This window comes from Vanellus vanellus (assembly GCF_965231255.1).
Source record: "Vanellus vanellus genome assembly, chromosome: 1".
Taxonomy (NCBI): Eukaryota; Metazoa; Chordata; class Aves; order Charadriiformes; family Charadriidae; genus Vanellus; species Vanellus vanellus.
The window spans coordinates 12,245,602-12,259,891 of NC_138905.1; the positions used below are offsets into that span (position 1 = coordinate 12,245,602).

General features: G+C 39.0%; 1 protein-coding gene across 1 annotated transcript in view; it reads left to right on the forward strand.

Moving 5' to 3' along the window:
• The first annotated feature begins 860 nt into the window (after positions 1–860).
• SEMA3C (semaphorin 3C) overlaps positions 861–14,290 on the forward strand; it is a 53,495-nt gene continuing 40,065 nt past the window's right edge. Inside the window, exons 1-4 of the mRNA XM_082486818.1 lie at positions 861–965; positions 3,404–3,466; positions 8,401–8,520; positions 12,276–12,366. Coding sequence (XP_082342944.1) covers positions 876–965; positions 3,404–3,466; positions 8,401–8,520; positions 12,276–12,366 — 364 coding nt within the window. The 5' untranslated portion in view covers positions 861–875. The remainder of the gene's footprint in view (positions 966–3,403; positions 3,467–8,400; positions 8,521–12,275; positions 12,367–14,290) is intronic.

A 14,290-nucleotide genomic window follows, 5' to 3' on the forward strand; every position in this document is an offset into this window, starting at 1 on the left:
AATCTGAGTGGGCGTCAAAATATATTGGCCAAGCAAAGACAAGAAGGCTGAGCTTTCTCAAGGGCAGCAAGTAATACTTATATTGCCGATGCTTGTGCTATTCCTGTAACAGACCTGATCCTGCATTACTGAGATCAAAGGCTGTTTTTCACTTCACTTCATTGAAGAAAGTATTATATGGAAAAAAAAGAGCTAGTTCTACAGTTTTGTTAGTTTGATCTAAATCCCATAAACAAACAATGGAATAAATGGACACATTTAGGCTCGAGTGAATACATTGTGTTTTTTTCTTTTAAATAAGCAGTGCATGGTGATGAAGAACTACAAAAAAAAAAAAAATGACCTTGAAAATGATAAAGACCCATTCTTAGTCAAGTCCCCTGTTAGGAAAAGAAAGTAAACTGTTCTTATGTAGCTTTCATTGATCTTGTGGATTTTGTGCTGTCATAAACTTCAAAATGTGTTGAGCACATTGATTAATTTAGTATATGATCTTCCTTAAAAGCCAAAGCCATAAATATCATATCCATTAAAATAAGAATTAATTAGGTGAATGGATAACAGCAATGCCTGATTTTTATGAGATATGTCTAGCTATTTAATGTATAAAAAAATTGCATTCAAACTGGGAAAGGGAAATTTGTTTTAACTCAAACATTACATTATTACCAAGCGTCCAAGGGTTTTTCTTCTCTCGTTGACCCCACTTGTGTTCAAAGATGCCTTGATTTAGAAAGAAACACAGTTGTGAAGTGAGAAGGGCAACTGAATCGCCTTACTAACTTGTTGTCTTTACTATTTCAGAGCTGCAAGAAACTAAGACCTCCGAATATCACAGAATATCCCACAGTCCCCTGGATTACAGGATATTATTAATGGATGAAGATCAAGATCGGATCTACGTGGGCAGCAAAGATCATATTCTGTCTTTGAATATTAATAATATAAGCCAGGACCCTCTCAGTGTAAGTTCAAGATTTATTTTGAGAATCCAAGGTTGCTTTACTATATGGATTTCTTTTTAAGAGAAGAAATGTGTATTTCATTATTTTGAAGCAGGCAAAAGCCCAGGCATGCACCTTATTGAACTGGTAGTCCTGGGTTTATGTGTCCTTGGTTTACGAAGAGACTATTAGCATGGCTGCTCCTCCAACACTCTTTAAAAACTGATCTGTTCACTCGTTTTGAAGCGACATTCAGCATGGCTTGGCCTCATAAGGAAAATTTGTATGGGATGATGGTTTCCACTCCTCTCAAAGATTTAAGATAATTCAGAGAAGCACATTTAAAAGAAGCCGGTAAGGACCAATAAGATACATGCGGTCATTTTCAGGCCATAGGGAAAAAAACAACAGGGTCAGAGTTGCCTTTAGCCTTGGACTCTATTTTTGTTTTGTACTCTGAAGTCTAATTGCCATACTATTTTCCAACCTTTTGTTATGTCTGTGTTAGCCCTTGCCCTTCAGTTGGGTAGCTGGGACACCTCCTCTTAGGCGTTTTTTGGACACTATGACCCTCATGTCCCTCTTGACACCACCTCTTTTCTGGCTTCTTCTCTCACTTACCGTGATGCTGTTTTCTAAGGACTCTTTGTGTCCCACCTCTCCAAACTGTAGTAGGCAGCCTGTACATGAAAATATTCAAATTATCAAATGTTTAAACCACTTTCACAGATTCCTCTCTTGTCTCCAGAGCCAGTTCAAATCCAGCTTCTCTGCTTTTAAAATAGGCGGCCTGCAAAAGTACTTTTGTGTGCCCAGAAGCCTATTAAGATATCACCTCTCTACAGACTTTGCCTTGCCTATCTTTAGATTATCACAGCTACAACACTACCTTAAAGTGTGCCGTAAAAGGCCTTGTTCTACCAAATTCATCTGATCCTTTAATCTATGGGCGTTATTACTGTACCTCAGGAGTACGGAGAGGGCAGAGATATCCAGCTTGCAGCAGCGAAGTTAAATGCCTTCCTTAAGAGGCAAGGCTTTTAATGTGTCAGGAGAGAGAGAGAGGCCCCGCTGGAGGGTGATTAAGCGTAGTTAAATTAGGCTTTGCTCTGAATCACCCTCTGGACATGCCTGTCTACCTGAATTGATTGTGCAGGGAGTCCGGGGAGGCTAACTCTATCGTACACGTTTAATTTAAATGCCTCTCGTGTGTTGGCGTGAACGCGTCCTCGCGGTGCAGAAGTCTTCCTCTGGAATGGGGTCGCCTTCTCTGATCTGAAATAGCCCGTGTCACCTTTTTTGCTGATTCCCGTCCCACCAGTGATCCGGCCACCCTCGCCTGGGAGCTGCTCCAGCCTCCCCTAAGCAGGTGGGGTTTTATTCTGCACAGAGCTCGGTTAGAGAGGAAGGCCTCTGTCGCATGAAATATATTCTGCAGTATAAGGCCGTGAGGCATTTCAACAGTCTGTTTCGGCCCGGAAAGATGAGAATAAAAACATAAAATCAACAGAAAGCAAAAACAGACGAAATTTTCTGCCAGCAAATGTGGTGACCCAGTGTTGGGCTCAGAATTAATCTCTGCAATTCCACACGTGCTTTTGTTTGTTTATTTATTGTTGCAACGGATTCACTTTCCTAATCTTATGCCTCTCTAGAAACCCTATATACTTATGCATACATACCTACAAATCTCTGCATATATATGTATGTATATATATACACACAGAGATATTTTAATGCTATTATTTATGTTATCTTGAGGCTAAATGTTATCGGGTTCTGTCACCTACTAAATTTCTAGGGAGAGATTTCTAATTGATGTCCTTTCTACTTAAAAATCAAAATAAATAATGGAAGAAGTTCAATAACTTTAGAGTTTGAGTATAGATCAGATAAACATTCAGGCATCGAGATGTTTGTCAGAAAACTGTGGTGCAAGATAACTTGCAAAGAAATCAAGACATGAGCCTGAAATCTGAAGATTTTAAGCAGGTTTTATCATTAGATATCCAAATCTTTTCTGTTAAAACCAAAAAAAAAAAATTACAAGAACCCACATTTGAATATTTTAGTTGTCTGGTTTCTGGTGTGAACAATTGCTGAACTTCTCAGTAGAAGCAAAAATTAAAGATGGATAGCAATTTTGACAGCAAAGATGAAAATACCTCTTATTTAGAAGAAAGAAGTTTAAATACATTGATATACGTATCTTAAAAATATTTAATAAAATTAATTTATATCAGCCAAAGACCTGGGCCTTTATTTTGTTCACTGCACGCTAGACAGAAAGTGTTTTCATTTATCAGTGAAAATAACTTCTTGCCTTATAATCAAGGTGTAAAATATATCAAAAAATTAACTTACTAGTCTAAGTTAGGCAGGGAAATGCTTTTTGGTCGTCATTAAAAAATAAATTATGTAATAAATATGTTACTTAGAAGATAATTCTTCCTTTACAGATTTTCTGGCCAGCGTCAGCAAACAAAGTTGAAGAGTGCAAAATGGCTGGCAAAGATCCTACGGTAAGTTATAATCCGCACGCAGATGCACACACACACACACAAATTACATACTTGGCAATAAAGTACGAGCACCTTGAGTGCAGCCAAAAGCAAGATGAAAGAATTGTTTGTTTTCCATTTTAAATGCTCTGCAGGCCAAACAATAAAGTGAAATTATGAAAAAACAAGCTATGTAAATAGAGTACACCTTCGGGCTTTGAGAGATGGAAAAAGATAGGCATCATCCACTTCCTTGCCTTTTTTTCTTGTAACTGGTCAAAATAGGTAATAGTGCTTTTCCAGATACGTCCTGGGGATGACGCCAAACAGTCTGTTCGGTTTAGGGAAGCGCTCTGGCCATCTGCTCGCCCCAGGAACGCTCTGCAGGCGCGTGGTACCCACTGTCTGCAGCCCAAAGACCTCTTTTTGCCCAAAGAGGTCTGGGCAAAAGAGCCCAGACTCAGGAACACCCCAAACACCTCTTTCCATTACTTCCACAAAACGATGCCCAAACAAGCATCTGGAAACCAGTGTGCTTTACGAGAAAGAGGTAAAAGCCGTTCCTGGAATCACAGGAAACACGGACCATGGAGCGGTTGTGTTGAGACATTTTGCGCTGTAGCTGATAATCCTTCCATTTAAATGCAGACACCTTCCTAAAGGACCTAAATCAGATGATAATTTTCAATGTTCTCTTTATAAATAATAGCTAGAAATGAGCTATTTCAAAAGACCCAGTGAGTGGTACAATACAGCAGATCCTGTCATTGGCAGAGGTGTATATTAACATGGTTATCTTCCCAAAGTAATTTGAACTTACAGTCTATATATGCCTAGAATTTATTCACCGAAGGCAGCTAAAGTGTAAAAAAAAAAAAAAAAAGGCAGAAAGACACATTTCAATTCTATTCAGTTCCCTTTTGACTGTGCCAGTTCAGCAGCACCTAAAGGTCTTTTAAAGGTCTTTATCCTGGTTTTCTTTTTAGCTCTTTAGATATATCTGTTTTCCAACTGGTATTTTAGTATGACAATTCAGGATCTAATTTGAGCTAGAAAACTGCAATTTCTCACTACTAACTTTACAAGAAAAACCAATGAAATTTTGCTTATATTTTGATTTGAGCAAAAATCTATGGAAATTGGAAGCCTTCGCATTAGGTATAATTATCTTTGGAACGTACTCCTCAGCATATATATAGGATCATAATTAATGAAGTGATTGAAGGACGTAGGAGGTGTATATAAATATTGCTTTTAATTTCATAAACAATAGGATTAATGCAAATGTCCACTGAATTTAGTATAAAAAACTGTTGTTTATTTCAAAGGTATCTATATCATGACTAATATTTCTATTTTAGCTACACATTTTGTGTTGTTAACCAAGCCTACAGATTACTCAGTTCATGCAATGTTACAATAATTCACCTGAGTCCATTTTGTAAGAAACTTATCTGGGGACTTTATTTGGAAAATCTACTGCAAATGCTGATGCGTGTAAGGGAAACAGAAGGCTGGCCTACTGGACTGTTGCTGTAATATTGTTTTTTTCAAAACTGTGGAGAGTGGTTCACTATATTGCTGCAGAACAACAGAATGATTTTTTTATTAATAAGTATACTACGGTTGGTATGGCAGCTGACCTGCTTTCTTTCCTGATAACTATGGTAGTGAAAAAGAAGTATTTTTCCTACTGAATGTTCTGTTTTTCTACACATCTTTACATTGTTCTGGTTACTTACTGCAGTAAATTCTATAAATAGTGGCCTGTTAAGTTGCACTAAATGTGAGAATCAAACATGTAGCTTTATTAACGGTGATTAATGTTGAACCTAGTTACTGGCTATGTCAACTGCATTGGCAACTTGTGATAAGGAATTTTCTTTTCTTTGAAATACAAAAGTTCATTAGTCTTATTCATGTTTCCAACGTATGATGACACTCTTAGATGATACTCTAAGCAGAAAATAGTATGCAAAATATATGATACATGGGAAAAAATACTAAGAAACTACTACGTACTGGGCTCTCCAGAGAACTTTTAATGTTGGATATTTAGTGGTGAGACTTTCCTAACTTTTAATCATATTGGAGTACCCAATTGTTGCTGCCTTAGTGGACAGGTTTCTGGATAGAACCTCTGTTTTTACAACAGTTTAATTGTGGGTACAGCTAATATCCTGTAACATGGTTAATTAAGAATGTCCATGTGCATCAACTTTAACTGATTTTATTTAATCCCAGCTGTGCATTGCAGACGAAAAATTAAGTTCCAAAAATAGAAATTTACATTAAGTTTCTTAGTATTTGTCCTCAAGAGTTTAAAAGAGGGGAGAATAAAGCTACTAAAGAACAGCTGCTGCTCCCACTAAAATCAATGCTGCGTCTTATTGAACGCTCACTGAAATAATTTGAAATAGAGAACCCAATGCTAAATCACTGATTGCAACTTAAAATTTGTAGTTCTGCTTTAATAGCATTCTTATGAGCTTCATTCTTGATAATAATGCGAGAAGCAGAGAATGAATTCAGAAGAATTAAGAGTTTCGACTGAATTAGAATTTTTCACATTAAAAAAAAAAAGAAAAAAACGAGGGGGAGGGGAGCGAATGCATGATAACATTTGTCCTATTAGAGAATGGTGATTATCACAAGGTAAAAGAGGAACAGATAGTCTTGGAGCAGCCCGTGAAGTACTTTACACAGTCAGCAAATTCTTTTCCAAGGAGGTGCAGGGAGGGTTCGTTTGCCCTACCGTTAGGCAAACAGTGGTGCATGAATTTGTCATCTTTGGCTGCCGTTTTCGTTACTGAAAAGAAATTGTCGCTTCTAAATACCACGTTCACGAGGCTAACCTGAATGCTGACATTAGTAGGACATCTATTTCTTTACGTTTACTGTGGTGAGATCCTATGGCACAGATGTCCGACCTACAGATGTCCCCAGTAAGGCAGTTCCCAGGCACTGTTACTGAGCGAGTGGCGGTATCAGCTCTGAGAGAAGCAGTAATACATGAATATCTAGGGCTTAGCCACCACCTTTGACAAACATCTATCCTAAAGACAACTATTTCGTGTCACCTCAGACCCAACTGATTTAAAAGCACAAAGTACTTCAGTGTCAAGGAAAGGGAAATAAACTGAACCGTAGGTGCTCTTGAATGGCAATCCTACAGAATGTATTATGTGATAACAATTTTTTTGCTCTGTTGGGTTGTGGAGTCACAGTGCAGTACCCGGATTAATCACGTAGCAAATTGCAAATGGAGTTCAGTGGTTCAACGCTAGGGAGATGGGCAAAGGTTCAGAAAAGATCATAAAACGGTTTTCCTGCCGGACAGCATCAAAATATGAGACTGTTGGTATCGAGCCAACTTGTGTTACTTGTCTGTACATCATCAGTGGAGGGATATGTGTCAGATGGTTACCCCAGAAGGCCGTCCTTAAAGAAAAGAGCCGTTCGTCTAACCGCCCTTGTGTTCTTACCATAGACACTTTGGAAAGCACATGGCATGGTACTGCAGCAGAGTAGCAAGTGCCACCTACCAGTACTGTTCATGTAGACATTGTGTCCTGCTCCTGATCCCTAAGACTTTCATTCTGAGATTTCTCAGCATGTAATCCTTTTTCCAGGAGCCTTCTAGAAATGTTTTCTGCAAACGGCAAGAAAAGAAAGCATCGGTTTACACTCTAGCATATATAAGCCAGTGGTATACCTTCACCTGTCCTTCTTCCCTTTCCGTAACGTGGATTGCTAGTACTGCTGAGAAAAACATGGTTTTGACAGCAAGACATTACTAAAGCTGTCTTTGAGCCAAACTAAGATAGCTGGATATGAGAAAATGGAAATATTTAGGAACAGCCCGCAGCTTTAGAGAAACAATATATTTTGACTGAGTTAAAGGATTTTTCGGATATAGCCGGAGCTAATACTTAACTGAGGACATGCAGTGTTCCCTGTAGAGAAACTCCTATGAACTCTGAACTACCTACAGTTATGCACCGGTTTTCAGACACTGTAGTACAGTATCAACTCCTGCTGAACAAAAGATGTGAATGCCTTTAAATATAAATAAACTGTGCAGTCTGCTGAACAAGGATTAGCTCTACTGATTTTCATGAAGATGACTGATGGCACAGTTTCCAATCCTCATGGAACACGTGCAATTCTCGCTGTCTTTGGTGAAGGTTTGGATGATTGAATACAAAGGCAGTTCTGTGATCGCAGTAAGAAATAATATTCAGAAAAAAATCTATTTTCAACCTACAGTGCATTAGCAGTTGATTATAGTCAAAAAAAGGAAAGAGCAAGAGAAGAAAGGGGTATGCTGGAAGGAGAAAACTGTAAATCTGATGGTGTGAAACTGCGTGGCCCTTAACATTCTGTTTTAGTTTTCATGCTATTTTGAAGATGTCAGTGTTGGTCTTCAATATGAAGCAACAATTCACTGCAAACTTCCTTTGCGTTGTTTAGAGTTTTAAAGTTTTGGAAAGAAATTATTCACACACATAATGGGATCTGAGATTTGGCCTTCCTTGCCTTTTCAATTATCTCCAGCTATGATGAAAAATTAGGGGGAGAAAAGATACTGTTTTGGAAGGGTCCTTAAGGAGAGTTTGTAAGGTTACTTCTTGTTTTCCTGCAGAGGCTCTGCTTCTTCCCGTGCGAGGTACAGAGAAGTCTGTGGATGAAAATTAGATTGCTGTGTGGAAATGGGAAGGTCACATGCACTATGTAACTCCTCCGTAGTGCCCTGTCAGTGCCCAGTTCCCAGACTAGGCAAAATGGCATGAAAAGAAAACAGAAGTCTACAGCTGTTCAAAACCAGAGACTGCCAAATTCAGTAGCTGTTTTCATGATACTGTTAAATTTATAAACCACGTCTTTTCCCTAGAGTTCCCAGCATCTAATAATATGTGCCAATGTGAAATTATTCTTTTCTGTATTCCCTGCAGCACGGCTGTGGAAATTTTGTGCGTGTGATACAGTCGTACAATCGCACACACCTGTACGTCTGCGGCAGCGGCGCCTTCAGCCCTGTGTGCGTGTATGTGAACAGGGGCCGCAGGTCCGAGGTAAGCCGCTTTGCATTCCGTCCACTCGTTTCGTGATGCACCGTACGACTGTTATGCAAAACTCAAAATTTTGAAAATGCAAAAATCGATGATTCGAATAGGTTCCTTCACCCATGTTAAACAGAAAAAGAGCGAAGATTCATAGTTTTCTGTCCTGTTACCAGCTAGAAGCAGAGCCATGATCAAAAGCCATGCCTCAAATACGATGGCTGTCCAAAATTCCACCGTCATACCCACCATGCTACGTTTACGTGACATTGTCTGGTGAATTCATCCCTACTGTTTTTTGGAAAAATTGCCAAGAAATACTTGAAAGGAAGTAGTCAGTTAGATAAAAAGTAAAACATGCAGTCCACTTTTTATAACTTCCATGTGTTACTGATTCCTGGGAGAAGCCCTTAAGTGGGCTAACAGTTCAGGTATGTGCGGGTTTGCTGGACTTCAGCTTAATACCCACGAGGTGCAGTCCCAGTACAGGAAACTTTCATCTGCTGCTCAAATTTTGCCCCATTAGACTCTGCTGGGATGAAGTCGGTAAGTTTTCTCATCACTGTGAGATCTTCCATGGTGTAAATCTTTTTTTCTCCAGATAGGTCTCCCTCCAGTTTTTCTATATTCAGTTTCACTGTGTATTTTCGATCTACAAAGTACCAGATGTGTCATAAGTATATTGTCCAAGTTTCCTGATTTGAAAGTGAAATGTATGTTTGTGTGCAAATGTAATAGGTCATAAATTAAGCAACCAGAAGGAGAAAGAAAAGCACTTAGCCGAGACGCAGCGCCTCAGTAGCTTTTGGGTCAGATTCATGTCTGCAGGCGCAGAGGGTGTGCAGTATATTTTCCTGTACGATGTGGAAGCAGATGTGTTGGGAAGGAAGATCAGAGAGTGCTACCTGGAGTCTTGCCATGTGAGGGCAGCTTTAAAAGCTGGGCTGGCTCCTAGGGAAGACACTGGGAAATTCATCACTGATTTCATTGGGAGTGGGATGGGAATTCTGGCCAAGCCCCAAGACTACTGCAGAGGTTGCCAGGGAGGTGATGAATCATTGTTTCGCCAGGTAGGTTTGCATGAGGCGATCTCAGAGACTTGTGGTAGATCCCTACCTGGCTCCAGCCTCCTTAAACAGAGCGTGTAGCCTGAATCAGCGCGCCTTCGGTCCTAATGAGTTATCTAAAAGTAGAGGTTCCTCGGCCTGGATGTAAAAGCACAAGCAAGCAGAACTGAATAAGCAAATCCATCATTCTGGATTACTCTGGATACTCCATCAACAGAGTATGCATTAACTTATTTTGATGCATTTTGAAACTGAGGTCAGCTTTTCTCAGCATTTTCCTATTTCTTGACAAATGATTTAAAACATGGAAAGCCATCTCATTTGTGTCTAATTAATGCAATATTCCTTTATCAGCTTAAGTAGTAGTACTGTAGCCCAGAGAACTCTGAATCTCATTATTTTAGGGGTTTTGTAAAAGAGATTAAGGGGTGGGGGGCGGGAAATGACACCTCCAGATGATGCAAGATGTTAAATTTCTTAAGTTAAAAATAAAGATACATGTCTTGGAAGAGCAAAACTGGCTTCGCTTAGCCTGTCTGTATAGCTACATGCCTATGATCAATTGATTAAATAAACTGCTGTTTCAGACGTCTGGAGTCTGTCAGACACTTGACCGTAGGCTTCGCGTGCTCAAAGCCATTACTGTACAGGCCAACAATAGCATAACAGTTTAAAACCAAGTATTTCCTTCTGAACTCATTGCATATATCAGTGCATGACTAATTAATAGAGCAGAATGGCCAACTATGTAGTGCTGATGGGACTAGTGAGAACTCATTTTTTTCTCTGCTTTTATCATTTCACCTTTAATTTAGTACAGTTTTCCACGCACAGAAAGCTTGTTTTGCACGTGCAAAATGGATATTTTAGAAAGCACATCTGTTTTTCTCTAGAAGCTACAAAGCTTGATGGTAAGAGTCATATCCAAGAATCATAAGAACTGGGCCTGTTTTGCTCTTTTGTCTCCAGGATTCCGCATAATCTCACCAAAAAAAAAGGCGGTTTCATTGATGAGGCAGAATGTTGCCCTTTCCCTGAAAGAGAGGTTAAAAAATAATTAATTCTATTGCTTGGCACACTTGATATTTTGGTCTTCGGTAATGACTCTCTTAGTCACCCAAATATATTCTAATGTCAAAGTAAATGCAAACAGAAGGAAATGTAATGACTATGTGAATTAATTATAGACTAAAAAGTAGTTTAATATATATGAAAATCAAGTGTAATCCTGGAGCTAGTTTAATAGTGCAATAATGGGCATTTTGAATTGGTAAATAGTGGTATAATGTAGTAAATATGGATTAAAAACAAGCTGCATATTAATCTAGAAGTAAAACAACAACAAAAAGAACCCCAAGATCATAGCAGAAACTTCATACTTATGTTTTAACATTGCTTAGAGAGGTTACTACTGAAACAATAGATAAGATCTCTGTGATTAAATTAGGCGAAACAGAAGGGGAAAAGAGATAGGGGGTAATGAAAACTTCCTGCTGTAGCTGAGAGTTTCAGGCTGGTGGAGTCTCCAATTCGCTGTCACCCAATGGCTGATCAGTGATCTGTGTGGCATCCCTGCTCCCCTGTGATTAACATTAATTGTTCAAGGGAATATGAACAGTTGCTGCCCTTTGTCAAATAACCGATACATTGGCATCTACATCACAGAAGCCTTTCTTTGGAGTTTTTTGTCAGCTACCTTTTTCTGTTGAAACAGAAATGTTGTAAGTTTGGTTGATTTTTTTCTTTGCAATTGCATCTTTTGGCCTGTTATTAAAATTGAAGTTTTTTATAGGAGGCTATAGGGAACAAGTTACTTGTTTGGTATACAACAGTATGCGAGTCGCTGTGCTATGGATTGATGTCTCTGCCACTGCTGACTGCAGTTTTGAAAGGAACAGACTTGGTCCCGAGTCCCTTCTTGCTCAGCGTACTGTGCTCTTCAGTATCGCTGGGAACCAAGAAGTAAAGGGGCGCACAGAGATGGGTGAATTTTCTAAAGATATTCAGACTGTTTGTATTTCAAGATGTAGTCCAGGTTGCTTCTACTTTGACAGATGTGTTTCCTCTTTATAAATCACATAAAATATAACAAAAACCCCGTACCAAGATTCCTAAACAACAAATGGCAAAAGAGATTGATAAACCATCCCTAAGGAATTGGAGCTCTACACATAATCCAAGAGATTATATTGAAGAAAATAAGTATGATTTAGGGATTTTTGGAGATCTGATAGCTCAGTAAAGAGCAAATGATTTATAGTATCACCAAATGACTGTTGTTATGAGAGATTTTTGTTTAATATGTATTATTGTTCTAGTGGCTTCATTATAATGTCGTAGAGTAGTATAACAATCAGCATGCATTCAGCAAATAAATGATAAATAACTTCAAAAACACAGAAGTAATCTCCACAGATGTTATTGCAGAGATCAGTCAACCTCTCCAAAGCGTAACAGAGCTAGAGGGAAAAATTCTTTGTTCCAATGTCTTGAATTTATAACAAGAGTCTTGAAAATAACTGGGTGCCAATGAAAAAGTTGTCTAAAAAGATGATGAAATTCGGAATAAGAAAGCTGATAGTACAGCAAAAGTGCCCAGCAGTGCTGAGCGTTCTTAATGCTGGAAACAGCCAAGCATGAAAATCACTTTACGTCTGCTGGTTTCTGAAAGGGGAAGTGACACACAAATCTACATTGCAGGAACAAATCTTCAAGATCGACTCCAAGTGCGAATCAGGAAAGGGACGCTGTTCTTTCAACCCAAATGTGAACACCGTGTCTGTTATGATCAGTAAGTAATAATACTCCAAGTTGCTGAGGTCTGAACCCATTTCATCGTGCGTGATGTGGACTGATGGGATGCCTGAAACGAGCCGGACACAGAATTCAGCCTCCGAGGAGCAGTACCTTGTGTCTGGCTGATGGGCGCAAGGGTTGGGTCCATCCTTGTTTCAAGGTTTACATGAAGCTAAAGGTGGGTGTGCAAATGAAATGCAGAAATAAGCTGTTGAAGGGGAGAGAGGGAGAAACAGGAAACAAAAGATTGTCCCTTTTCCAGCTCACACATTTTTTCCCAGGATTAGTTTCAACTTTGCGCCACCCTGTCTAGCATTTCATGTTTGAACAGTTTCTGACCTTGTTCATCCTAGACAGCACTTGTGTCTCATTTAATTATTTGTAAAATCTCAGAGTAGCCAGGGAAAGAGAGCCCGAAGAATTTAGTTACTTTGAATGTCATTTTTGTTGTCATCTCTGCTGTAGAGCCCACCAGCTATTGCAAGGCTCTTCATTCTTCAGTTGGCTTTATACCCAACCAATTTTCCAATTTTCTTCTGTCTGAAAGGCCAGAAAGTGATACAACTGACAGACCTCAAATATTCTTGTGAATCGGTGGCGACTGTACTCAGTGACTGTGAGATATACCCCACACAAAGGATTACTGCAGTGCCTGTATCACACCTAACTGAAAACTCAAAGGGGGCACACGCTTTGTGCAACCCAAGTCACCAGTAAAAGAAGCTCTTTGGTTTTTTTTTTCAACCATGAAACATGTTATATATACTTAGTGTAACCTCACCTTTCATGTTTGCTGCATGTTCACAGGCTCCCAGTGCCAACGCCTTGATTTTTCAACATGTGCCTACTCCTTGCTATATTTTTGGCTATGAAGGGAACAGCAGCTGCACGGATTTTTCAGGCTTTCTTAGCAAATAAAACTGAGGGCACACAGGCACTGCGTATTTCACCCAAGGTTTACAAGGGAACAATGTGTGGTGTTCCTGCGATTCGGCTTCCACTGAAAACAATGGCAATTACAAATTGTGCCCGATATTACCGTTAAAGTTTGAGTCTCATAGCACTTAAGGGAAGTGTCATATAGTCTGCCCTAAGTAGTCTGTTGAAAATATAAATTAACTTTTGGGGTTTTTTTGATTCCTCATTGCAAATATATTTAGTAGAAAGGACAAGTAATTTCATCGCAGAGGTAAGAACTGAAGCTTATTTAGAAGACAGGATAATGCCACCGAGGTGCCTCTCTGAACCTTGGCTGCACTCATATCTTTATCTCATCAGTGATCTATGGTCAATGTTTACAGACACTGCGTAAAGAAAATGTTTGTTCAAAGTCAGGGATGGATTAATCCACTGCTACTCATTGCTGTTCTGGTATTATTAAGTGAATCAACTGTCAATAAAAACTAAAGTTTCCTTTCCTTGTTCCTTCTGGATCTTATGAAACACCATTAAGTACGTTGTTTCTGAATTACTGTGTATACAGTAAGCTGATTTTTTTCTACAATGGATCTATGGCAGTTTTGTTCATCTTAGTAGACTTTAGGTTATCTTCCTTGATCTCTCAGTTAAATGACTGAAGAGACCTTTCCTAGTGTTTGACTTACTTACCTTTCATGACATAATTCATCTACAAAGTTTAAATTATTCCTCAAAGGTCACATTCTTTTTCAAAAGAGTACCACAGACTGACTTTATACTTTGGCCCTGTTACTACAAAGTTCAGTTCCTTCAAAAACATTTGAGCTTGAATGAATTTAGCCTCAATATCCATGGCAGAAAAAGGAAGATTTTGTAAATCACAGCTTGAGTTAAAAAGCAAGGACTGAGCCCGTGTACTGGACTCTCCTTTGAGCATTCTTCTGCAGGAGGAATTCCTTCCCCTCACTTCAGAAGATATGAAATACTGCCAGACCGGGTAA